The sequence below is a fragment of the Syngnathus acus genome, chromosome 11 (assembly GCF_901709675.1).
Source record: "Syngnathus acus chromosome 11, fSynAcu1.2, whole genome shotgun sequence".
Lineage (NCBI taxonomy): Eukaryota > Metazoa > Chordata > Actinopteri > Syngnathiformes > Syngnathidae > Syngnathus > Syngnathus acus.
In genome coordinates this window covers 8564349-8587095 of record NC_051096.1, presented here as the reverse complement: position 1 = coordinate 8587095, position 22747 = coordinate 8564349, and the positions used below count along the sequence as shown (strand labels likewise).

At 44.8% G+C, this 22747-nt stretch overlaps 3 protein-coding genes across 11 annotated transcripts in view; 2 read left to right on the top strand and 1 right to left on the bottom strand.

Moving 5' to 3' along the window:
* gabbr1b (gamma-aminobutyric acid (GABA) B receptor, 1b) overlaps window positions 1-9543 on the top strand; it is a 33161-nt gene extending 23618 nt beyond the window's left edge. For all 5 annotated transcript variants that reach the window (XM_037263598.1, XM_037263600.1, XM_037263597.1 and 2 more), the window contains 11 exons: window positions 77-140; window positions 605-682; window positions 2267-2417; window positions 3574-3706; window positions 4869-4985; window positions 5694-5801; window positions 5905-5998; window positions 6330-6457; window positions 7196-7324; window positions 7516-7659; window positions 7789-9543. In XM_037263598.1, the coding sequence (XP_037119493.1) occupies window positions 77-140; window positions 605-682; window positions 2267-2417; window positions 3574-3706; window positions 4869-4985; window positions 5694-5801; window positions 5905-5998; window positions 6330-6457; window positions 7196-7324; window positions 7516-7659; window positions 7789-8076 (1434 nt within the window). In that variant the 3' untranslated portion in view covers window positions 8077-9543. The remainder of the gene's footprint in view (window positions 1-76; window positions 141-604; window positions 683-2266; window positions 2418-3573; window positions 3707-4868; window positions 4986-5693; window positions 5802-5904; window positions 5999-6329; window positions 6458-7195; window positions 7325-7515; window positions 7660-7788) is intronic.
* Window positions 16-22574, top strand: atat1 (alpha tubulin acetyltransferase 1). Of its 5 annotated transcripts, XR_005099362.1 has the most exons (14): window positions 16661-17084; window positions 17196-17256; window positions 17371-17462; window positions 17555-17612; window positions 17695-17808; window positions 17995-18096; window positions 18605-18650; window positions 19534-19608; window positions 19701-19857; window positions 21292-21368; window positions 21476-21536; window positions 21745-22069; window positions 22235-22245; window positions 22284-22574. XR_005099362.1 is itself a non-coding variant. In XM_037263611.1 (13 exons), the coding sequence occupies exons 2-13, from the start codon at window positions 16993-16995 to the stop codon at window positions 22022-22024; spliced, it is 1215 nt and encodes a 404-aa protein (XP_037119506.1). In that variant the 5' UTR covers window positions 16-32; window positions 16913-16992; the 3' UTR covers window positions 22025-22094. The 5 variants fall into 5 exon arrangements, 4 of the variants coding, with proteins under 4 accessions (XP_037119506.1, XP_037119507.1, XP_037119505.1 ...); XM_037263611.1 differs by lacking the exons at window positions 22235-22245; window positions 22284-22574 and adding an exon at window positions 16-32 and having other exon boundaries at window positions 16913-17084; window positions 21745-22094; XM_037263612.1 differs by lacking the exons at window positions 22235-22245; window positions 22284-22574 and adding an exon at window positions 19291-19336 and having other exon boundaries at window positions 16660-17084; window positions 21745-22005.
* Window positions 11450-12738, bottom strand: tnfa (tumor necrosis factor a (TNF superfamily, member 2)). The gene is made up of 4 exons (XM_037263615.1): window positions 12464-12738; window positions 12348-12375; window positions 12202-12270; window positions 11450-12132 (listed from the first exon to the last, which is right to left on the bottom strand). The coding sequence occupies exons 1-4, from the start codon at window positions 12647-12649 to the stop codon at window positions 11663-11665; spliced, it is 753 nt and encodes a 250-aa protein (XP_037119510.1). The 5' UTR covers window positions 12650-12738; the 3' UTR covers window positions 11450-11662.
* Window positions 22575-22747: the final 173 nt, after the last annotated feature.

The window sequence follows — 22747 nt, the reverse complement described above, 5'->3', positions numbered from 1 at the left end:
CTCGGGAGGGAGGGAGGGAGGGAGGGAGGGAGGTGGAGAGAAGTGCCAACATTCAAATTCAGCCCGTTTCTTCCAGGGTCACGTCATATTTGACGCCCAAGGTTCTCGGATGGCCTGGACTCTAATTGAACAGCTCCAAGGTATACGTCAGCTTGTTGAAAATGGAATTGGTTACAATCACGAGGTCAAAAGAAAGTCTTATGTCATGCGGATGCACTTACGTACTGCGTCTTGAGGTTTAGCTGCTCATGTAAGAACATTGGAAAGGCATCTTGGAAAATATCCAAGATGTCAATCAGTTGCACATTTATTGGAAATGATAGAAGAAAATTGTGACTGAAGCTCAAAATGTCTGCCACCATATTTGAAATGAGTTTGCCTGAGCAATACGCTATTGAGTTGGACAAGTCTTCTGATAGTAAACTTAGACATTGCCAGCAGGGCTCGCTCAGTCAAGCACGCTCACATTTTCTTTCTTTCTTTCTTTCTTTCTTTCTTTCTTTCTTTCTTTCTTTCTTTCTTTCTTTCTTTCTTTCTTTCTTTCTTTCTTTCTTTCTTTCTTTCTTTCTTTCTTTCTTTCTTTCTTTCTTTCTTTCTTTCACAGGAGGAAGCTATAAGAAGATCGGCTACTACGACAGCACCAAAGGCAATCTGTCCTGGTATGGGAATGACAAATGGATTGGTAAGAATCATTCATCTTGCCTTCTTTCTTTTCTTTTCTTTTCTCTTCTCAAGGAATTATATCTAATCACGGTTGATCAATTATTCATAGATGGACATCTGTTATTCAAAAAGAAAAAAAAAGTCAGGCATTGGCATTGGCTGAAATGAAATCAAAATATGTGAGCAGCAACGGATCATTAAAATGAGTCAAGCCAAGTGTGGCAACAATGACCTTCCAACTGCGCTGAGCAAAACGGGGCCCACGGAAAATGCTGCCAAACACAGGCACAAAAAACGCCGGCAACGGGCAAATTTCCTCCTGCGTCGAGATCAGCATATTGCTACCGCTGGCGCAGCCATCCAGCGCAAATAGCACCTCCTCCAGGAATGGCATGGCCATCCTTTTGGAACATTTCAAATCAATCTGGCAAAGGGTCCAAAACGTTCTTTTTGTTGCTGGCCGCTGTAGGAAATAGACGGACGGATCCTGCAGGCTGGACTTTGGCCAAGGCTGCATTAAAGGCTGTGCGTGCGTCTGTGTGTGCGTGTGCGTGCGTGCGTGTGTGTGTGTGTGTGTGTGTGTGTGTGTGTGTGTGTGTGTGTGTGTGTGTGGTCATGCACCCGCCAACGTGTCTGCCTGGGCCATCTGGATGGAAGGTCAACAGATGCTTTTGGACAGGGCAAAAGCCAGTTAGCCACTCTTTGCTGTGTGCCAGCCAGCCAGCCAGCCAGCCAGCCAGTCACCTCTACAAAGATGTCCTTCTCTCTGCTCGCCCATAAAAAAAATAGCCACAGGAGACTATTAGAATACAGCCCAGTTGTATGCTTAGTTACATACAGGCAAGTATTAGGGCATCCGAATTTGATGATGACTGTTTGCGACCATCATTGCCGGCCAACATCTTTTGCAACCTTGAACTCCATACTTGTGCCTCTCTTTCCTTTCTACACACATTGGAAACAAATGGTCGGGCTGTGGGGGGAAAAAAAAAAAAAGACTCCAAAATAATGCATTCAAAGCAAAGAATGCTTACATGGAGGAGTTTTGGATTGGCTCAAAGCTTAACATAGCTAACTGTGTACAATTTGTAACATCCAATTGTTTGCCCTTCCCATATCTGGGCTCCTCCTCTGTCTCACCTCAGTGTATTTGCTCACTATCTCCTCTCCGTGGCAAGCACACCACTGCTGCATCGCCGCCTTCCTCTCATATTGCCTTGGTAACCATTACGGGGCTTGTCGCCATGGTAACATATATTCCCATCGCACCATCAAGGGCAGGGAGAGAGAGGTTTTAGTGTGAAGCCGATCATATTTTCCCACAGGACTCACTCCCTGTTACATGTATTACATGTATTACATGTACATACACAGACGTTGAGTGAGACCTTTGAGATGAAAGTCAGTAGTCTCAGCAAAAGCCAAAGTGGTTCCGGTTCTGTTGAAATGACAAAGTGCCCGCAATGTTTGCCTTAGGAATTTGTCATTTCCTTGATGGGCCCATTCCCTCCCTCCCAATCTTCCCTCCTTCCCTCCCTCCCTCCCTCCCTCCAATCGTGAAGTGTCAATGTGTGATTGTCTTGTCATTGTCTCTCCTTGCTAGGCTCTGGCCCCCCCGCAGACCAGACCATGGTGATTGAGGAGTTTCGCTACCTCTCCCAGAAGCTATTTGTGTCCATGTCTGTGTTTTCTAGTGTGGGAATCCTGCTGGGCATCATCTGCCTCACTTTCAATATCTACAACAGCAGTGTCAGGTAGATGATTTGATATTCTTATACTTGTTCATACTTGCCATCAAAAAGATGATGGTGACAATTTGGGAGCTGCCTGCCCTGCTGTCTTCTTTCTACCTGGCCGATATGAAAGAGCAGGCAGCCATGCAGGCAATATGTATGTCACCATTTAGTCGCTCATTGAAGTGCCTTCGTGGCTCATGGCAATTTGCTCCAAATCTCTAAATATTTGACGCGCGCGCCTTATTTACGAAGGGATTGTGCATGCATGTTTTATTTCTAGTCTCGTGTGAAAGGGTTCAAGCGCCGATTGTTTTGCTTCCAACACAGAGCCTGCTGGCTTTTTTGAGCCGCTTTATTGTGCTTTCACTGTCTGCTTGACGCTCACTGCACTTTGGGGTGTCGTTTTCAACTTTTCCCTGGCAGAAGAAAACTTTCAACGCTAAAGCACAGTTAATGGAACAAACATGGTGAAACATGATGCAATTAAAGGGGCAAGATATTTATTTCCCAGCGGGCTTTGGAATGGTTTGAAAAAAAGCAGCTATCATGAGATTCAGTGTTTTGTTTACATGAAGCACGCAGAAGAATGATGATGTTAGGCGCAAATTGGAGGCGCAAATTGGAGGCGCAAATTGAGGGCGCAAATTGGATGCGCAAATGCTGCGTCGTCGCGGCTGCTCGGCAATACGAAAAGTCGTCGTCGTTCTTCTGAAAAAGGAGCACCGTGCTGCAAATGAGAGGCTGGCCGTCGTTCACAACGGCCTGTGCTAAAATGTGAATCGACGGATTTATTTCATTGGATATTTTTGCTCAACGCGTAATCAATCGGCAGACCAAATTTGCAAGTGAGCTAGGATGTTTTCAAGCTGTACTTTCTCATATTCAAGCCACAAAGGCAGTGAGAAGAAGTGTGACATCACTGTACGAAGAAAGAGGAGAGGCCATAAGAAGCATATGATACGGATTTGAAGTCAACTCCTTTGCGGGCGGGCGGGCGGCCAGCTCCTGGATTACGTAGATTTGCTTGCTAGCTGGGGCTTTCGACCATCACTGCTAATCGTGAAGCCACCCATCATAATACAAGACTCAACGGGACGAGCTTTGTCTGTTTACGAAATATTGACTGACTGATGTATGGAGTTGAAGGAAATGTTTGTGGCTTGTGCGCACGCAGGTATATTCAAAATTCCCAACCCTACCTTAACAACATGACGGCAGTGGGCTGCATGATGGCGCTGGCTGCCATCTTCCCTCTGGGCATTGATGGCCTTCATGTCCGCAGGAAGCATTTCCCTGTCGTCTGCCAGGTACGCTCTCTCAATCACGCCATTTTCTTGGGAGCAAATGCACAGTTGCCATGGAGACGGATGGTCGGACCGGGCTTTGTATAGACATTTAGAAGCTGGGCGGCTCTGGGTCCCACAAGTGCAGCGAGGGAGGGAGGGAGGGAGGGAGGGAGGGAGGGAGGGAGGGAGGCTGGGAGGGAGGGAAATCCTGAGCCCCAACTATCTTCAAATTCCAGACGTTATCGGCATCCTCGTACGTTATGCCATATACGACCAACATTTGGTCAGCCCTGAGCAGTTGACAATGGGCTGCAAAGCAGAGTGTCGGGCATCCCTCAAGTCACAATATCAATCAACATAGCGTAAGAGCGCTTTGTGAGTGAGTGAGTGAGTGAGTGAGTGAGTGAGTGAGTGAGTGAGTGAGTGAGTGAGTGAGTGAGTGAGTGAGTGAGTGAGTGAGTGAGTGAGTGAGTGAGTGAGTGAGTGAGTGAGTGAGTGAGTGAGTGAGTGAGTGAGTGCAGCTCCCTTTCTCTAAAGTTGTGCTCTTGCCATTCTGAGTGAACTGGCAAATCATTTGTTTTATTTCCACACATTTAAAGTAAGCCGCATCAAAAGTTTTTGTGCTCGCTCAAGTCAATGAAGCGGAGTTGGCGGAAAGTTTGCGGTGAGCTAATGACTCCCGCTTTTGGCGGAAAGTTTGTGGCGAGCTAATGACTCCCACTTTTGTGCTCATTCAATGTTTGCTCAAGTGCTAGCACATAAGTCAGGTGAAACAAATGGCGCTTTGTTTACCGGATCCATCACCGGGCTCAGGGGGAACTCCGTTTTCCTTTCAATGTATTGAGCAGCCAGGGCATTGCTCATGGTTAATATTCTGCTTTGCTTTGCTTTGCTTTGCTTTGCTTTGCTTTGCTTTGCTTTGGCACTGGCAATACAAAGCAAGCGCCAAATATACCTCCCTACACAGTTAATCCTCGAGCTGAAGTCTCATGAGATAGTCTGACATCACGCACCATGATGACTCAACACGCATTTGGTGCATTTCATCAGCTTTCTTATTTGACTTCAGGTTGTTTTCCTAATTGCTTGCGCAAGTATTTGACCTCAGAGCAGGAAGATGTTGCCCTCAAGGCTTAATGCTGTCAAGTGCATGTGTGAAGCTTCTTTGCCTGTCTTTGCTTAGTTTCGTCTTTGGCTGCTGGGTCTGGGCTTCAGCCTCGCGTATGGAAGCATGTTCACCAAGATCTGGTGGGTCCACACGGTCTTCACCAAGAAGGATGAGAAGAAGGAGAAGAAAAAGGTAAGCTGGAGATGGGATTGACTCTACGTAGTACGTCTGAGTGGCAGGCAGCCAAGCTTCACGTTGAGCTTTATTGAATCCTCCTCATCTCCGTCAAGGGCAAGCTCCCTTTGTTGATGTATCCCCCAATCATCTTTTAGCCAGCCGGCCAGCCAGCCAGCCAGCCAGCCAGCCAGCCAGCCACCCTCTGCTTTTCCAAGGCCACTTGCCCTTGAGCGTTGCCAGGAAACTCTTGCAATCAATGGCTCCTTGGTACATGTCACTTTGTTTTGACTGTTGACGGGACATGGAGCCTGCTGCTGCAAGATGCAGACTGAATCTTGATGAATAGCCTGAGTCAATCGGGAGGAATATTACTGAGCTGAAACGTTTCCATTCATTCTCGCACGCCAATTGCCGGAGAAGCAAATGTTCACGGCATCGGTCGGCTCGGTGTTGCCAGTTTTGTCCACGTAGTAAGCCCTGATGAAACTTTTGAAATCCTTCTATTCTTAATGCGAGGAACAGAGGAGCCTGACACCTATTCCCCTCTGGATGTCTGCTCTTTTTTCCTCCTCCTCCTTTCTGTCCTGGCCCAGTGCTTTGAGGGCAAATGGAATTGGCCTGTGTTAGTGACGGACGGATCATTGTTGTTTTTTTGGAGCGGCTCTGTCTGGCGGGGCTTCACAAATGCATCACGATTCTTTCCAATGTGTGCCCCTGCTGTAGCACCTGGAGCCATGGAAGCTCTACGCAACCGTCGGCGTTCTGCTCGCCGTCGACTTTTTCTCTCTGGTCATCTGGCAGATTGTGGATCCTTTACATATCACAGTGGAGGTATGTACGATGAGTCCCATCGCGATCTGGCTCATAGAAATGATGATGATGAGGAGGAGGAGGAAGATATTTCCCTGTCTTGATGTCGTTTGCACGGAAACAGAAGTTCACCCGGGAAGCCCCGAAAGGAGACCTGGATGTTCTAATCCAACCGTTATTGGAGCATTGCACTTCTGAAAAAATGAACACCTGGCTGGGTAGGTTGAATATTTGAACTGAAATGTATTTGACCATTTCCTGTTGCTTCTTTAATGAACGCTGCCAAAAAAGAGAGACGAAAGAGATTCTTGTTTAGTGTCAACATAAGGGCTGCAATAAAAGATTCACACTGATGAGGAGTTTCACTCTGGGCAATTTTTATTTCCCCCCCCCCCCCCCCCCCCCCCCCCCCTTGTTAATTGTAGCGGAACCAATGATTGATACGTAAGTTCTAATCATTGGACTAGGGAAGCAGTGGTGTATAAATTGGACTGACACAGATATTGGCTCTATTGTGTGAAAAGCAAGCGTCTCAATGTTTGTGCGCAGGCGTGGTGTACGGTTACAAAGGCTTGCTGCTGCTGCTCGGCATCTTCCTGGCTTACGAAACCAAGTCCGTCTCCACGGAGAAAATCAACGACCACCGAGCTGTGGGCATGGCCATCTATAATGTGGCTGTGAGTTCCGCAAGCTAAAGGCTTGAAATAGCATATATATATATATATATATATGTGTATATGTTCGGTGTCACGCTGGTTCCTTTTCCTCTGGCCTTGTAAAAGGGGCCACCAAAGTGGAGGCCCGCTTCTCTTTTTGCAATGCTGTCAGCCATCATTTGACAGCTTCGGCTTTGCGCTTTTGGCAACATATTATTGCCGTGCCCAAACATTCCATTTAATGTTTGGCCATCCGTCAAGACACATTGGATTTCCAAAATCAATGTCATGAAACTTGACACTGTCTAAATAAAAACATGAGCAATTTTGTGTGTTGAGTGAATCAAAAATGACTGAATATCCTGAAACATAAAGTAGCTGACGTCTGTTTAGCGACTAGACGGGGCTTTGTTTTTAGCGTTGGATGGACTCATCAAGAGGCTCCACTTTGATGGATCCATTTGTCCTCTGAGTAATTGCATTTGGGCCCTGAAGGAGATTGCTTGGCTTGGGTGTCTCTGAAAAGAGTTTCCTTGTTGACCTACCTGCAATCACATCAGCAGCGCACTGTTGCAATAGAGACAACAAACACTCTCCTATTAGGATTTGAATTCATTTTGCTTCTTGCAAGTTGTACACATATATTGTATGTATACATTGCCTTGGATTTGATTCATTTCTATCTCGACAGATTGAACAAAAAAATGTATTCCCTTGGATGTCAGTGGCCATGATGAGCCTTTTGTGTCTTTGGCTCAGGTGCTGTGTTTGATCACCGCCCCCGTCACCATGATCCTGTCCTCTCAGCAGGACGCCTCGTTCGCCTTTGCCTCCCTGGCCATCGTTTTTTCCGTCTACATCACCCTGGTGGTTCTGTTTGTTCCCAAGGTAAAATCACACCAGCGTCACTTGTTTGAATAAATGGACGGAGGTGTCGTTGCCTGAGCCGCTACAAGCGTCGTCCGTCCGTCCATCCTTCCTTCCGTCCGTCCGTCCGTCCCTCCATCCATCCATCCATCCATCCATCCATCCATCCATCCATCCATCCATCCATCCATCCATCCGGCTGGCTTTTGCAGATGCGTCGTCTGATCACGAGGGGTGAGTGGCAATCCGATGCTCAGGAGACCATGAAGACCGGTTCGTCCATGAACAACAATGACGAGGAGAAATCCAGGCAACTGGAGAGAGAAAACAAGGAGCTTCAGAAGATTATACAAGAAGTAAGACAAACACGTTTTTTTGTTTTTTTAACACATGACCCACACTGTCAAGTTGAATGAATGAACACTACACCTCAAATAAATGTGCGCGTGAAAGCACTCAAGCTGCTTTTGGAATGAATTTCTCAGAAAGAAGAACGCGTATCAGAGCTGAGGAACCAGCTGTCTGAGCGACAGGCCCTTCGATCCAGGAGAAGGCCATCCACCGTCTCCAATCAAAACAACAGCGCAGCCCAAGTGGGCATGCCCGCCACCGACCCCCGATCCTTGGCCCCGCCGCCGGGCTACCCTGCGCCCGCTCCTGATCTGCACGCCGTCCCGCCGTCCTTCGGCAATTCCTCCAGCCTCTACCGGCCCGACGGCAAAACGGGCCGCAATAACTGTCACGCCAGCCGGCTGCAGATGCTCTACAAATGAGCTGAACGGAAACCACCGGGGGGGGGGGGCGCTTTTCCTGACGCTCCACGTACCAGGTGTTGACAGATGGACCAAATAAGGTACGACGCCTTCAAAAGATTCAGACACAGGATGCGATTTTGTCATATCCGAGCGGTGAGTCATGGAAAGTAGGATTTTAGAAAAGTGTTCCTTGTTGACACTTTGCTGAGCTTATCCCCCATCCCCCCCCATTAAGGACGAAGCTTTTGCCGAGATTTACTCTTCAAGCAAGCCGTTCACATTTTGCTCCTACTTTTCCATAAGCAATTTTTTTTTTACTATAAGTCATTTCAGAGTATGTCGCAATAGAATGCATGAAGAAGAAGGAAAATGACTTTGGATGCCTTACCACCACCACCACCATCAATCATCTTCTGACAAAAAAAAAGGTCCATTTCATGCACTGCTTTCCAACCTTGAGTTGGAATAAACACACCATTTCCTGACTTCTTCATCTCTGTGACTTCTGATACTACTCCACCTGTTTGCTCCCTCATTCTTAAAAGTAAAAATGTTGTCTTAACTAAAGATGGCTGCAACATCATTCTCATTTTGACATTTGTGCTTTTGTCCCATTCTGGATCAAGTTGACATCCATGTTCCACACGCAAAGTGGGCACCAAACATTTTCTCTCCAGCTCAAGCAATAAATGGGAAGATCTCATATTTTGCTGGTTACACAGACTCTGTTGGCTTCATTTTTAAATTTGGCATTATTTGGTTTGCTGTTGTTTTTTTTTTTTTATTGCACATTACTTTCTCCGTTTATGGTATTTTTTGGTTGAAGGAACAGAGGGGGAAAAAATCATGGCTCTACTGTTTAAAGGTTCCATAATCTGGTGTCAAAAATGTGTTTGAATGATGTGGTTTAATGGTGTAGTGTATTTGAAACACATTTCCTTTCACTTTAATTGGTCTACTACCATTTTATGGAGCAACAGATTTATGCATGTCCTTAATTCATGTTAAAAAAATTGGCATCGAGACTCAAAAAGGCCATTTGGCGCTGAAATGAGAGGCTTCAGTGTAATGACTCTATTTTTGTTATTGCATCTTGTGATACCATACAGCTGATGTCATATTTTCAATGGTGGTCAAACCTTTCACTTTAGATACATCATTCTAAAAATCGACACGTTCAAAAACAAACAAACAATAAACCCAACACTTATTTGAATGTCTATTGTCAGATCCACTGTCAGGGACAGTTTTGTTTTTTCTTGCTCAAACCAACAGCTCTTCCCATTTTCACTTTCACTTCCAAACGCTTGGCAAATAAAAAGAGGAACAAACAATTGGCTAGAATCATCCTAAAACCGAAACCGAATGAAACATAAGAGATTTGACGGTGCCGAGGATTTTGCGATTTCAAATTAAAGTGACCGTGAAATTGCAACCACCTCATTGATTTGAAATCCTTCATTTCAATAAAAGGAGACCTTAACAGTATGCCGTTGTGAGTCAGCATTTGTCTGTTGCGCAATGTGACACAACGCAAAAACAGGAATGGCAAAAGCAAACTTGTTCATATTAGCAGTATGATGACGGATTGAATGCTTTCCTCCCGAGGGACGAGGCCTTCGCCTCTCGATCTGACTTCATCACCTTGCGTTTCTTGACCTTTTTTGCCGTCAGGTTCAATCGCTATCTGCACTGTGAAGCACCGTCACTATCAATATCAATGTAGCACAGGGTTGTCAAAGTCCAGTCCTCGGGGGGGGGGGCCGCATTCCTACATATTTTCCAAGTTTCCCTCGTTCAACACACCCGATTCAATGATCAGGCAGGCTCCTGCAGAACGTGAGGATGAATCAGGTGTGTTGAACGAGGGAAACTTGGAAAACATGGAGGAATGCGGCCCCCCCCCCGAGGACTGGACTTTGACACCCCTGATGTAGCATTTAGCGAAACGCGAGCCGAGAATATAGGAATCATTGTTTTATTTGATCAGCAATCACAACAGATCAAAGGTGCTTTGAAGAAAAATCATGCAAACGTGAGTCTCCCATCACAATTGCCGTACGCACGCACGCACGCACGCATGCACACATTCCTCCAAATAGTATTTTCAGTTTCCAGAACACATCCAGTATATGTCCGGTTTGGTTGAATTTCCGCAACGTGTTCAAGCCTCTTCATCAATCATTCAAGGCTTGTGTTATTTGAATGACAGGCACATTCCAGCCAGCCTGTGTGTACGTCCCTCTGTATCGACCAATTGGTGTATCGTTTGTATAAAAACGCTGTCTTGAGTTTATGGCACGAGTGAAGTCACTCGAGGCGCAGATCAGTCTAAATTGTGCAAATGTTGCATATTGTTCCTGCTCTGGGTCAACATGTACGTACGTTGTTGAATTGAAATGGATTCCATGTTTCTCGGTGTATTGTCACTGTTGAGTGTGTAAAGCGGTGATCGTGTCATTGAGTACGAGAAAATGCACACTAACTGTAAAGAATACAAATGATGTCAATAAGAATCCGAAAATGTCATGTGGTACAGTATTACAAATATATTTCTATGCTGTAATACTTGATCAAGTGTTCCATTCCGGTGTCAACACACAATGAGGTTGTTGTTTATTTACAGAGGTTAAAAAAAACAACCATGACATTGACTCGAATCTAATTGAGAATGTTTGAAGAGAAGGAAAGTTGAGTTGATAAAGCTTCCATGCGTGGGAGGTATGGTAGGTTTCCCTGCGGCGGCGGCGGCAGGTGTCCCAGGGTGGAGGAGGGAGGGAAAGTCCCACTTTACAGTGGGACCAGCCTTCCTTCACTTGTTCCATCCACCCTCGCTGAACCACTTCACCTCCCTCACTATATGAATTGTCACTGCCGAGCGGCAATGGATTACGATGATCGTAAATCATAGCCCGCGCGGTGCGGACGAAAGGCTTCGGCCCGGCGCCGGTACTGCGGAGCACTTACTAGAACAAGCTACTTTGGGAAAACAAACTCGTATGTGGCCTGTGCATACTGCGGTATCCGTCACAAGTCAAGTAGTCATGACAACGATATCGCTTTCAGTTTAAAGCAATCATTTATTAAATAATCACCACAATGGTGTGTGTGTGTGTGTGTGTGTACGTTTAACAACAAATAAATGACTTCCAGTTGAAATCATTGAAACCCACCCACACGTACATAAATAAATAAGTAAATAAATAAATAAATAGATTGAATAAATAGATTGAATAAATAGATTGAATAAATACATAGAGTATAGTATCGCAGTTTGACAAATCCTCTGATGGTGTTAATAGACAAATTGAGTTGTGCATCGTAGTACAGCAAAAGGTACTGACACGTACTTGATTGTACACAGTACGTACGTAAGCTAATATATATCCTCTGATGGTGTTAATAGACAAATTGAGTTGTGCATCGTAGTACAGCAAAAGGTACTGACACTTACTTGATTGTACACAGTACGTAGGTAAGCTAATATATATCCCCAGATATGTATTTTCACAGATACATGACTTGTACACTTGCAGTGAGCTTTGCTGGCTCTGTTCCATGGGATGGCAATGTTCCCGTCAATTTGGTCCCGCCTGGCATGTTTTCACAAGGCAAAGACGCCAAAGAATGTCTTGCCGGCCTCTTCCTCCAGGTTTGGCAGCATTTTCTCCGTCACCGTCTTCAACCTGTCTCCTCTGTTCAGGTTGAAGACGGCTCCCACGTACACGGCCGAGTACCAGCCGCCCTCTTGCTCGCCGTCGGCTGTTTTTTGGCAGGCGGTCCGGACCGAGTGCAGGATGGTGCGGTATTCGTCGTTGCCGAACGAGCTGGACCAGCGTCTGACTCGATGCGTCAGGTGAACCATGGACGTGGCCGGCCCGGTGGCGGCGGCGGCGTCGTCGTCGTGGTCCAGGCGGCAACTGACCCGAAATGAGACTTGACTGTAAACAAAGTAGAGGCCGGTTTCGGGGATGATAATCTGGTTGTCCTTGAGCTCGAGACCTCCTTGGGAGTGGGATGGGTCCACCTGATCCATCCATTGCACCGAGTTGGCAAAATTAGGATTGTACTGTCCTGTAGAGGCACGACAAATATTGAAGACATTTTGAAAGTCAGCGAGAGCCACCAAAGCAGTTAACTTACCCGTTAAGTGAATGGCAGCTCTGATGGCGTCGGCCCGTTGGGAGAGTTGACGCAGAGTGTGATGAATATCTGTAAAAGATGGTTTGCTTTGGCTTTATTCCCTTTTTTTAGGATTTGCATTTTGAGCAAAAGTTGTGATTTCTCACCAAAACTGCCGTCATCTCGTCCGGGCTTCTGTTCAAAGAAAAGAAGAGTTAGAGCAGCTCAATTCGCAGCAGAAGAGCCACAGAGGTCGAATTTGGTGACAATTCATTCTTCCCACCTTGGTGTGCATGTTGAAGATGAGAAAAGCGGCAGCGGCGGCAGCGGCGGCAGCAGCGGCAAGGAATAATGCGAAAGCCCAAACGGCCATGGTAAGCTTTGCGCCACGTTTGGCAGCCTTTCTTGACAACTTCTTTGATTCGGCATCCACGGCTGCAAAAAGAGTCACTTGACAGTCACCTTCCATTGTTCTATCACTCAGTTCTCTTTCGGAGAGTTTCCTTGTGCGCCTTACGTTTATTGACTGTCAGATTGCACCGAGCGGCTTTTTATAAAAGCCGTTAGGTCCTCTGGGGGAAGTCCCATGATATCATTCATAGTGGAGTGAAGTGAAGAGAGAACCAAAACTGAGGAGGATCTCAAACTAGACACTCCTCCTACACACTCACAAGTAGTCAAGTGATTAAAATCAATGGCAAGCCACATGACACATGTACGGATCAAACGCAAGGACAAAAAATTGTTTCCAAATGTTGACGTCTGTCATACTTGAGATATCATAGTTGAGTGGCTCAGATCTATGGAAACGAGGTCACAGACCACTACAAATGCATCATCGAGTTGAACCACACTTCCTCCCGCCCGTGGATGATGTCACATTGTGTGCTGTCCCAATTGTAAACACAATCATTTGCTGTGCTTTTGTCGTATTGCGTCACTTCCCCTTTAGCTTCAAATAGACACGCAATACGGACGGACGGGCCGTGACACCTTTTCATTGCCACCGGTCAGCCCCCTCGCGATACACGGAAAATACGTATGTGATGATGCAAAAGAGTTTAGTGGAGACGACGCTATTTGTGTCAAATAGGTCTCGACGACGGAGCGCTGTTGGCCGTAAAGGCCTTTTCACGCCGCCACGCTCAACGTGTCAAATCGTTTGCCCTCCAACGGAGAAAGATTTGCTTCAATACGAGAGCGACTCACGGAATGATTCCAGAGCGCTAACGACAACAAAAAGGTTCCTTCTGGGTTGGCTGCTACGTAAGCGCTTCCAAATATGGGCAAACCTGGAGCTTAAAATCAATTGACACAAAGTTGACTCAATCTGACCTCACTTGACACATGAAGTTTATTCATCAGATTTGGAACTTTCTCAGGTGCTTTTTGAGCACATTACATTCCACAGCCACATTCTAGATTACAATTATAGCACCATTCACAACAATGGTTTCCTTTCTCATTCAGTGATATGAAAATAACATTTCACTCGAGTTGAGGAATTTTGGAAAGCAACATGGGAGTCCCCCCTTGGCCCACGCGCGCGCGTCAAGTCTATTTGGTGCCAAGTGATGTTTATCATTTCATGGCAAAAATGGTTGATGTCGGTCGGCTACCCAGAACAGAAGGCTGCCTTGGCTGCTAGAAGACACCAAAAATGAAGCTTGCTAGTTTTCTATTCTCAAAAGTCAATGGACAAAAGCAGCAATTGCTGCTTACTTGCTCTGTGTGTGTGTGTGTGTGTCCCCAAGATCAACCAACAGCCTGAATGTCAAAAGAGTGTTGAAAAAACATGTTAGGGCAGTGAATACAAACGCAATGATATTAGACAAGTGGACTGAGTGGGCCCACGTACACCATATTATTGTCAAAAAATAAAATGGGGTTTTGACTTCCTCTTCATCAGTCAGCTTCTTTAAATGGTGAGGATGGAATGATGAGTCCTCACAAGTGCTTGATTGAATTTAGGACTAGAAAAATGTCAATTGCGTGAATTACTGTGACCTTGTCCTTTGCTCTCTTTTTTCTTTTCTTCTTGTGTGCTTCTGAAGCTGTGCTAAATGCAGCACCCCATGAAGGTGAAACATCATAGCGCACATTCTGAGTCAGGCATTTCACGGCCGCTGGCTGTTGACTCTTGCCGGATGCCTGTAGACAGAAACACCTGGCCCTTGTAGGCTCAATGACGCACGCGCTTTGCGCTGTCACCTGATCAAATGACTTTTATTTCAAAATGAATGCAAAAACACATGCTCTCTCTCTCTCTCTCTCTCTCTCTCTCTCTCTCTCTCTCTCTCTCTCTCTCTCTCTCTCTCAAAGTAGCCTGTGAGATGAGCCGAGATATACATAATCATGTGTGTATTCAGTTTGGGCTTTTTTGGGATTTTTTCTCACTTTGATTTCAATTTTTTGAAATGAAGATATTTTTGAGATCCTCCTGTCTGGCCTAGTCTCCATCCATCCATCCATCCATCCATCCATCCATCCATCCATCCGCTATTTGTCAACACTCCTTGCTGCCCTCCCTCCAATGGGAAAAACTCTGCATTGATTGCAAGTTCATCATGTCATCAAATATCCGATGTGATGTCAGATATGATGAAGAAGTCACCATACTTCTCATCAGACCTTTTTTCCATCTCAAATATCTTAACCTGTGCTTTTCCTGTGCATCACAACAAAGTAGAGCAGCGAAGTACAATGAAGTAGGTTGGGTTCAGTCAAAGAGAAACTGCTTCTTAAACACTCAGATGACAACTATCCCTAGCTGTCAAATCCCTGGCAAAAGTTTGGATTTACAAATCAGCTTTTTCTTTCGTTACTAAACCGGGTAGCCTTGACACACGGAAGTGAAATTGTAAAATATTCCAAACAAGTTTGGAATTGTAGATTTAACAACACTTGAATTTTGAGACGATGAGATGGATTTAGACGGAAGGAAACACCGTCGTTACGCAATAGTGGCTGGCTGGAGAAATTGTGATGACGAAACGCATGATTCCTTTTGGATGTTTTCCTATGTGGGTGAGGCGCGACCTGAAGATTTGCAAAGATGGGCGCTGGGTGGGGAGGTCAAATGAACACATTTGATACGTGGAATTTTTGACTTGTCCTCGATGAAACGAGATTTTCATGTCTCATCCTCGAAACTGTCACGACTCGTCCCCGATCACGTTTGTGTGCTCGCCCCACCCCTCCCGTGTGCCCATGATCAGTGTGATCATTCTCACCTGCCTCTTGTTACCTGTCTTGTATTTAAGTCCTGTCTGTGTGTCACTCCCTGTCGGATCATTGCGTGTGTGTTGTGTGTTAGTGTCACGATGTCTTTTTGGTTCCTGTTGCTGTCGTCATGTCCTGCTGTCTTCTTGTTTCACGTCCCGGTCAGTCACTCACTCACTCACTCACTCACTCACTCACTCACTCACTCACTCACTCAAGTTATTGTTTCGTTAAGTCGTGTCAGTTTGCCTTTTGAGTTCTCCAATAAACCCTGGTCCAAGCTGCACTTGGTCGCCCTGCTCCATTTCCACTCCCGATTCGTGACAGAAACAAGGCCAATGGGATGTTGCCTGTGCACGTTTGGCCAAATCTATTGCGTCAAACTTATTGCAACATTAGTCAAAAGGTGTGGAGGAACACCCCTTTTATTTTGTAATGGCAATTATACTTGAATAGACTAATAGCTACAGTGTTGGAAAGGGTTTTTTCTTTTGCACCATGAATTGTTTTGCATATAGTAGTAATAAATAATCACTTAGGTAGTCAATAATTTGGTTAATAACAAAAACATGGCCAGGAAAAAATGTATGTTTGCATTTCTAGTATTCAACTGGTTTATTTATGCAAACGCGCGCGCGCACACGCACGCACACACACACACACACACACACACACACTTTTAACTGCATTTCTCCTAAACCACCTCAAGGCATTATGCCATCCACATAATCCCCAAGACGATACAATCTATATATTTGGATATATTTACTCAAATGATGTCTGCAAAAGTAAAGCATGCGTCTAGGGCCCTGTCTTTTAACAACACCTTGTTTCATCAGCCACATGAGTGATGCATGAACAAAAGTCCTAATTAAACATTCCTGCTTATGCAAGGACAATATAATAGCATCTTCTTAACCGCAAAAAAATGGTATCATAATAAAAGTGAACTTTAACCACCTGCGTGTGGTTTATATTTGTTTGTTTGCAGCACCACCATGTGGAACGCTAAGAAAACAACAATAACTTACACAGGGTGAAAATTGAAACAAAAGAACCAACAAAACGTTACATTTGTGTCGTCATTATGTTTGTCATGTTTTATTTGGGCAAAACCCTGACGTGTTTTATGACGACATTACCGTATGACAGGCGACTGGCTATCAAGCAAATGAAAGCCGCATGCGTCACTTTTATTTTTGTAGGAATTACGGTACATGCGTGACGCTCTCTGCTGGCAGCCCACACAATTGAATACGTCACTTTTACTTGATAGGAATTACGGTACATGATGCTAGCTGCGACTCTGCCCCCAAGAAGTGCCTTGACGTCCTGGGAAGAAAAGAAACATTCAACGGTCTTTGCTGTGGACCATTACCTGTTTCCTTCCTTTGCCCCAGAGCAGACGAATTGACGGAAAGCTCAACAAATGAGTTTGTGGTGCTGTTGTTTTTGCTAGCAAAGCATCTTTTAGCTTGCCGGTAGCTGTGTTAGCTAGCTAACGCGGGAGGAGGCACCTGCAAAAACATCGCTGCTGAGACTGCTTGTACTTTACTGCAATCATACAGACGAAGAAAGAAAGAAAACGTTATGGAATTCCCTTTTAATGTTAACCAATTGTTTCCAGAGAGGTTCTCCATTTTGGACAAGAGCCTTGTTGTTGAACATGCGTCTCCGAAAAGGTAAAGCTACTGCTTCTATCTCCCACCATGCTGTGTTGTTAGTGACCATAGTTTGTACAGGAAGCTTTGTGTTATTTGGAATAATAAACTTTGATTGTGTGTCCTTTGTAGAGCAGATCTTCAATCTCACATTGCCACTGTTATTGACGAACTGGGGAGAGCCTCTGCAAAGGTGAGTGAGTGAGTGAGTGTCATCATAACGTCAAGGGTCTTGCTTGGCATGTAGGCAATGAGATTAGACATGTATCCACGGTAAAAGCAATCAATATGTGTGCTCTTTCCACAGGCCCAAAAGCTAACAACACCTGTCACGAGTGCTACCAAGTTGCAGTCTCAGCATCATGAACTCTACCTGATGAAGGATGGAGAAAGCAATGGGTAGATCGTATGGCCGTTCGTCAGCTTGCAATTTCACTCGCGCACCATCCCGCACCTACTCCACACTTAACCGCCCTCTTTCCTTCTCACAGAGAGTGTGGTGCCATTGTGGGATTTCTCAAAGTTGGATACAAGAAGTTAATATTGCTAGTGAGTCTTTGTATTATTTGTCTCTTCTCAAATGTCATTAGCATCAAGATTTGTTTGACTCGATGATGTATTCTATCCGTAGGACCGCCGAGGTTTGCACACAGAGGCCGAGCCACTGTGTGTTTTGGATTTCTTCATAGCCGAGAACTTGCAGAGACACGGATACGGGCTGGAGCTGTTTCATTTCATGTTGCAGGTATTGTGTTGGGGCAATGACAGTTGGCGTGCAAAAACAAAGTGGATGATGAAACACCACACGAAACCGCTTTGAGTCAAATGAAAAGATTTCATTAGAAATGCCTACATTGTTCTCATCCGTCATTCACTATCCGATTTTTTATTATGACTCAATAACGAGTGGTGTTTCTCTTTTTCTTTCAAGCACAAGAATATAGACCCTGTGCTGATGGCGTATGACAGGCCCTCTCCCAAATTGTTGTCTTTCCTGGCCAAGCATTACTGCCTAACACAGAGTGTTCCTCAGGTACAGCCCAAGTCATCACTTCTTGCAAGTTCACCTATTCTAAAAAAAAATTAAAACCAACCCCTCAATTTTTCACTGAAAGAAAAAGGGCCTTTTTGCTACTTTTGCACACTTAGTGACATGTCAAAAAGATACCACAAGAGAAAGCCATTGTCCTGTCTAATAGGAAAAATAGAAATATACCACAAGAGGGCGCCATGGTCCTGTCTAATAGAAAAATGGAAATACTTTTTGAACTTACTGTGACGGCGGCGGGGACAAGGGCTGAAATTAAGGCTAAGAATGAAGCCAGAAAGGTTAGGAGAGAGTTTTTTTTCAAGATTCAAGACGGTTGGTGATGAAAACTCTCCCTTTATTTTGTCATTGCCACCAATAATAAAAGGGAAACTATTTGTGGAATGTGTTCCAAAGAGATTCTAGCTGATTATTTTAAGATAAAAGTTGCAAAAGGAAGCGGAGAGGACATTTTGTGTGATGTTTTACCATCGTCTTTTCTTTTTGCCTGTAGGTCAATAACTTTGTTGTGTTTGAGGGCTTCTTCAACAACAAATCAGGTACTTTTTATTTCTTCGATGAGTTGCTGCATAACGTTGTCGCGAGGATTCTTTTACGTTATGAGTCTGACTACACTTTCAAAGTTGCTGCTCAAAGTCGGATGTGCAAAGACAAAATAGACATTGTGCTCGGGAGGCAATGTTTTATGACAAATATATCTATTTCACATTCTCCAGGTGCCACCAAACTGCAGGTCACATGCTATTAAAAAAAAAAATCTAGAATATTATGTGGTTGTATGGGATGGCTTTCTATTTGAAATCCGTGTACATCATGTTTTCCTCTAGCTCTTCACAATGTTCCAACTTTGTAAAGTCTAAAAATCCCAGCAATAGAGCTTGATTCAAATCCAATGAAGTTGGGACGTACTTGGCATTTATCCAGTAAAAGTCATCGAGTCTACCATGGCATTTGATACATTTGTGTGTATCCATATTATGCATGATTTTAAAGCGACTTGAGTTTTGCCATCATCACATATCCTTCCATTTTGTAAGCATATGCACAAGATGATGACAAAAAGAATCCTTTGCAAGATGCGACAAGCATACAAAAGGGTTACCAACCCATTCGAGCTAATCTACTTTTATTGCAGTTCCATTTGTTTTTTTTGTTTGTCCCCCCATCAAATTCTCACAGGCTCGCCTTCATGTCCTCTGACGGCTCAGGGGATGTACGGCTTTTTGTAAGGACCTTTCTATTCTCTGGCTTTGCGCTTCCATCCCCAAGTGATATTTGTTGCTTTTTGCATTGCACATCCTAAATCCTAAATCCACTCCTTTCGTCAGTCACGTATGTTGAAAGCTGCCTTGGTTGGATCAAGTCCAATGTCGTCCTACTGCCATAGTGGCGATTGTGAATTGTGCGTGTTCTCCTCCACAGTGGCCAAATTAAGAACGATTCCCCTAAGAAAGCCCGACAGCGAGATCAAGCCCTATTCCCTCGTGGAGAGAGAAGGTATGCGGCAACCAAATCATTTCTGGCTGCTTTGGATTGATCTTTGTGTCCGCCACAAAGCTTGTAGCTGAGAAGAATTGTTTGTTGAACAGCGGTGCGTCGGGAAGAGAGGAGTCTTCCCTGGCCGTTGGCATCCTCCCAGTGCTCCCTCAGTGTGGGCTCCTCCCCCACCAGGGCCGCGCTCGGGCTACACAGGGACCAGAGGCCAAAGTTTCCTCTCAACGAACCATCCCGGGAGAGACGCACCAGGTAAACACACAGACTTGCGGCGGATCGGGCCGGCATCGGACAGCACAATGCGGCGGCGGCGGCGCACGTGTGCGCGCGGCCGCTCGATGCATTCTTGATTGATTGATTGATTGATTGATTGTTTTGGTGCGAGCGAGCTGTCCTCTCAGCTGACTGAGTTTGAACCATGATGCCATTCACTTGACCTCAGTTTTCACTTTGATCAAATGTTCATTTTAAACATTACACTATGCTGCAAATGACTAAATCAAGGATTAATCCACCTGAATGAATAAACACGGCACCGCAAATGTTTTTTTGTTTTTTTTGTTTTTTTAACCTCTCTTTCACTCACCTCATACTTCCCGTGTATCTTCATGATAGGAAATCTACAGCTCATTTACCACGTGTAAAGCTCATACCGTGTCATATTGAAATCATCTCATAGTTGTTCCGTTCAGAAAACTTCATTTATCCCTGTCGGGCAATTAAGGTTGCAAAGAGTTATTGACACAAAGTTTACAAAGCGAGTCATAAAAAAAAATATATATATACGTATATATATATATATATATATATACTGGAAATATTGACATCATTGCATTGAGTATTATTAACGGCGAAACCCATGAAAAGGAAAGTGGAGTAACCGGCCGGCCGGAGGAAGGCACGGGGAAAGGTGCCAACTGCACACAGGAAGGTCGGAGACGCAATTGAAGCCCGCACCTCAAGTGTGAGGCGGACGTGCTCGCCAGCGCTCACCAGTGCTCGCCAGCGCTCGCCAGTGCTAACCAGTGCTCGTCCGTGCTCGTCCGTGCGCCTTTCAAGTACTGCTTCCTAACACAATCTCTTTCTGTCTCTTTTCCTTTCCTTTTTCTTTTCTTTTCTTTTTTGTTCCCCCATGACTCCACCACATTTATAAATGAATTCATTGGCTCATCTTTTTCATCATATGCTTCTCATGGAATAGTTCCCTCAATAGATCTCAACTAGGTTTCCATTGACTGACTGGCGCCATACGTATTGTCATTGTTCAAGGAAAGAGCGCGCCTCCGAGCATATCCAGTCGTTGTGGTTCCGTGGCGAGATGAAGCGCGTGCTAGGCCTATGATATCAAGCGCCCTTTTTTCCTTGTAAAAGATGCTTATGGTGAACCTTGTAGCTCCGATTTTTCAGTTTGGAATGCATTAAAGTTCCTAATCTTTGAAATGAATCTTTGCCGCTTCACTCTCAATTGGACGCGCACGGCAGCGGTTGGCATCTCGTTGACATCCTATTTGTATGCCAAGCCTTGCTTCTGCTTTACATTTATTATTGTATGATTTTGTGTTTCTTTTTTGTACTGCCATTGTCTTTTGACTGGCGCTTTCACCTCCCCACCTACATTCTTTTTTTTTTTTTTCTCTCTATTTTTCCCTTTCATCTGCCATGGTCGCTTTTGCCTTTTCCTACTAGCCAACAGGGTCAAGTTGCCAGAGAGGGTCTGTACAGTCGCCACATGGACAGCCGATCTTTGGGAAGACCCTTAGCAGGTAAAGGTCAGAATAGGTAAGCAAAAGTGCTTACTGTGTTGTTGTTGTTGTTTTTTCTTCATTTGATCTTGCGTTTTGTCGATTGTTTTTGCTTTCATTGTTCTCAGGTCTGAGGTCAGCCAAAGAGCAAGCACACTTATCGCAGAGGTTGCCCAAACTACAAAGCAGGTATTTACACTTTATGCGCACTAATTAAATTGAAATAAATCATTGAAACCAGATTGCCTATAGTACGTATGTTTGATCATAAACTTGTTTCTGAAATGTTCAATAAAAATGTCTTTTTCTATAACAGTCCTCAGCTTTGAAGATCTCTCATGTGTTGACCTTGGTTGTAACTGTCACATTCCTTCCTTGGTTCCTTCCTTCACCCCAGGCTCCGTACACCTCCAACTTTATCTGCGACCGAGGACAATGCCGTTTGCTGGCCGACGTCCCCCGGCCGCCAAAAACTACGCCTAGGAACAGATGCTGAGGTGGCTGATGGGAAAAAGGAACTCCCAGCTCCCAACGGTCCCGGAAGCGCAGCGAGAGTCCTGTCGGAAAGTCCGAGACATTTATCGGACGGCTGTCCCCGGACCGTCGGAAACGCCTGCTTCTCTGCCCAGCAGATGAAGCAGCGCTTGCTGTTGAACAGGGACACGCGTCCGTGGTGAGTGACATGGGCTTATTGGATGAACAACATAGCAAGAAGCTTTCAGGTACCTTTCTACAGTTCCTTTAAAGAAAAAAAAGGTCATTTTCATTTCATGCAATAATTGTGCACCCTGAGACTTGTGGGAAAAAGCTGTACTGATTCACACTACTCATTTATTGGCTTGTGGGAAAAAGCTGTACTGATTCACACTACTCATTTATTGGTGCAGCTGTGGTGTGTGTGTGTGTGTCTGTGTCAAAACACATTTGACTTTCAGCGTTTGGACCATAACCATTTGAAACATTTTCCACTCTGAGCTGTGTCAAGTTGGACATGTCAACCATGTGGAACTGCTACTTATCAAAAGTCATCAGAATGTCAAGTTGGAGGCAACTCACACATTTCTCTACAAATTGTCTTAAAAATGTTAGCCCTTTTAAGAGTAAAACAAAACTTACCAAAAAACAACAACAACACTCATTGGTAACCAGTGAGGGAGGCTACTTGCTTTATACTTTTGACTGTTGTTTTTATACCAATAAATGCCATCATGTATGTTTCATACCAATGGACATTTCTGTATTTACTCGTTCAACCTAAACTCCTGCTTTTCTTCTCGGTTGGGGAAAAAAAATGATTTGACACACCTTCAAATCGTCGTTTAAACAAGGTGTAAATCACTGGTAACAGTCAAGGGCCGGAAAGACAGATTCAACTTTGTCCTGGAATCCTATTTTTGGGG

Coding starts and splice junctions, on each gene's coding strand:
- tnfa (XM_037263615.1), bottom strand. CDS start 12,649: ATGGAAGGTGACTGTCAAGTGACTCTTTTTGCAGCCGTGGATGCCGAA. Junction 12,376..12,463: donor TCTTCAACATGCACACCAAG/GTGGGAAGAATG, acceptor TTCTTTGAACAG/AAGCCCGGACGAGATGACGG. Junction 12,271..12,347: donor ACGAGATGACGGCAGTTTTG/GTGAGAAATCAC, acceptor CATCTTTTACAG/ATATTCATCACACTCTGCGT.
- atat1 (XM_037263611.1), top strand. CDS start 16,993: ATGGAATTCCCTTTTAATGTTAACCAATTGTTTCCAGAGAGGTTCTCC. Junction 17,257..17,370: donor TGGGGAGAGCCTCTGCAAAG/GTGAGTGAGTGA, acceptor CTCTTTCCACAG/GCCCAAAAGCTAACAACACC. Junction 17,463..17,554: donor AAGGATGGAGAAAGCAATGG/GTAGATCGTATG, acceptor TCCTTCTCACAG/AGAGTGTGGTGCCATTGTGG.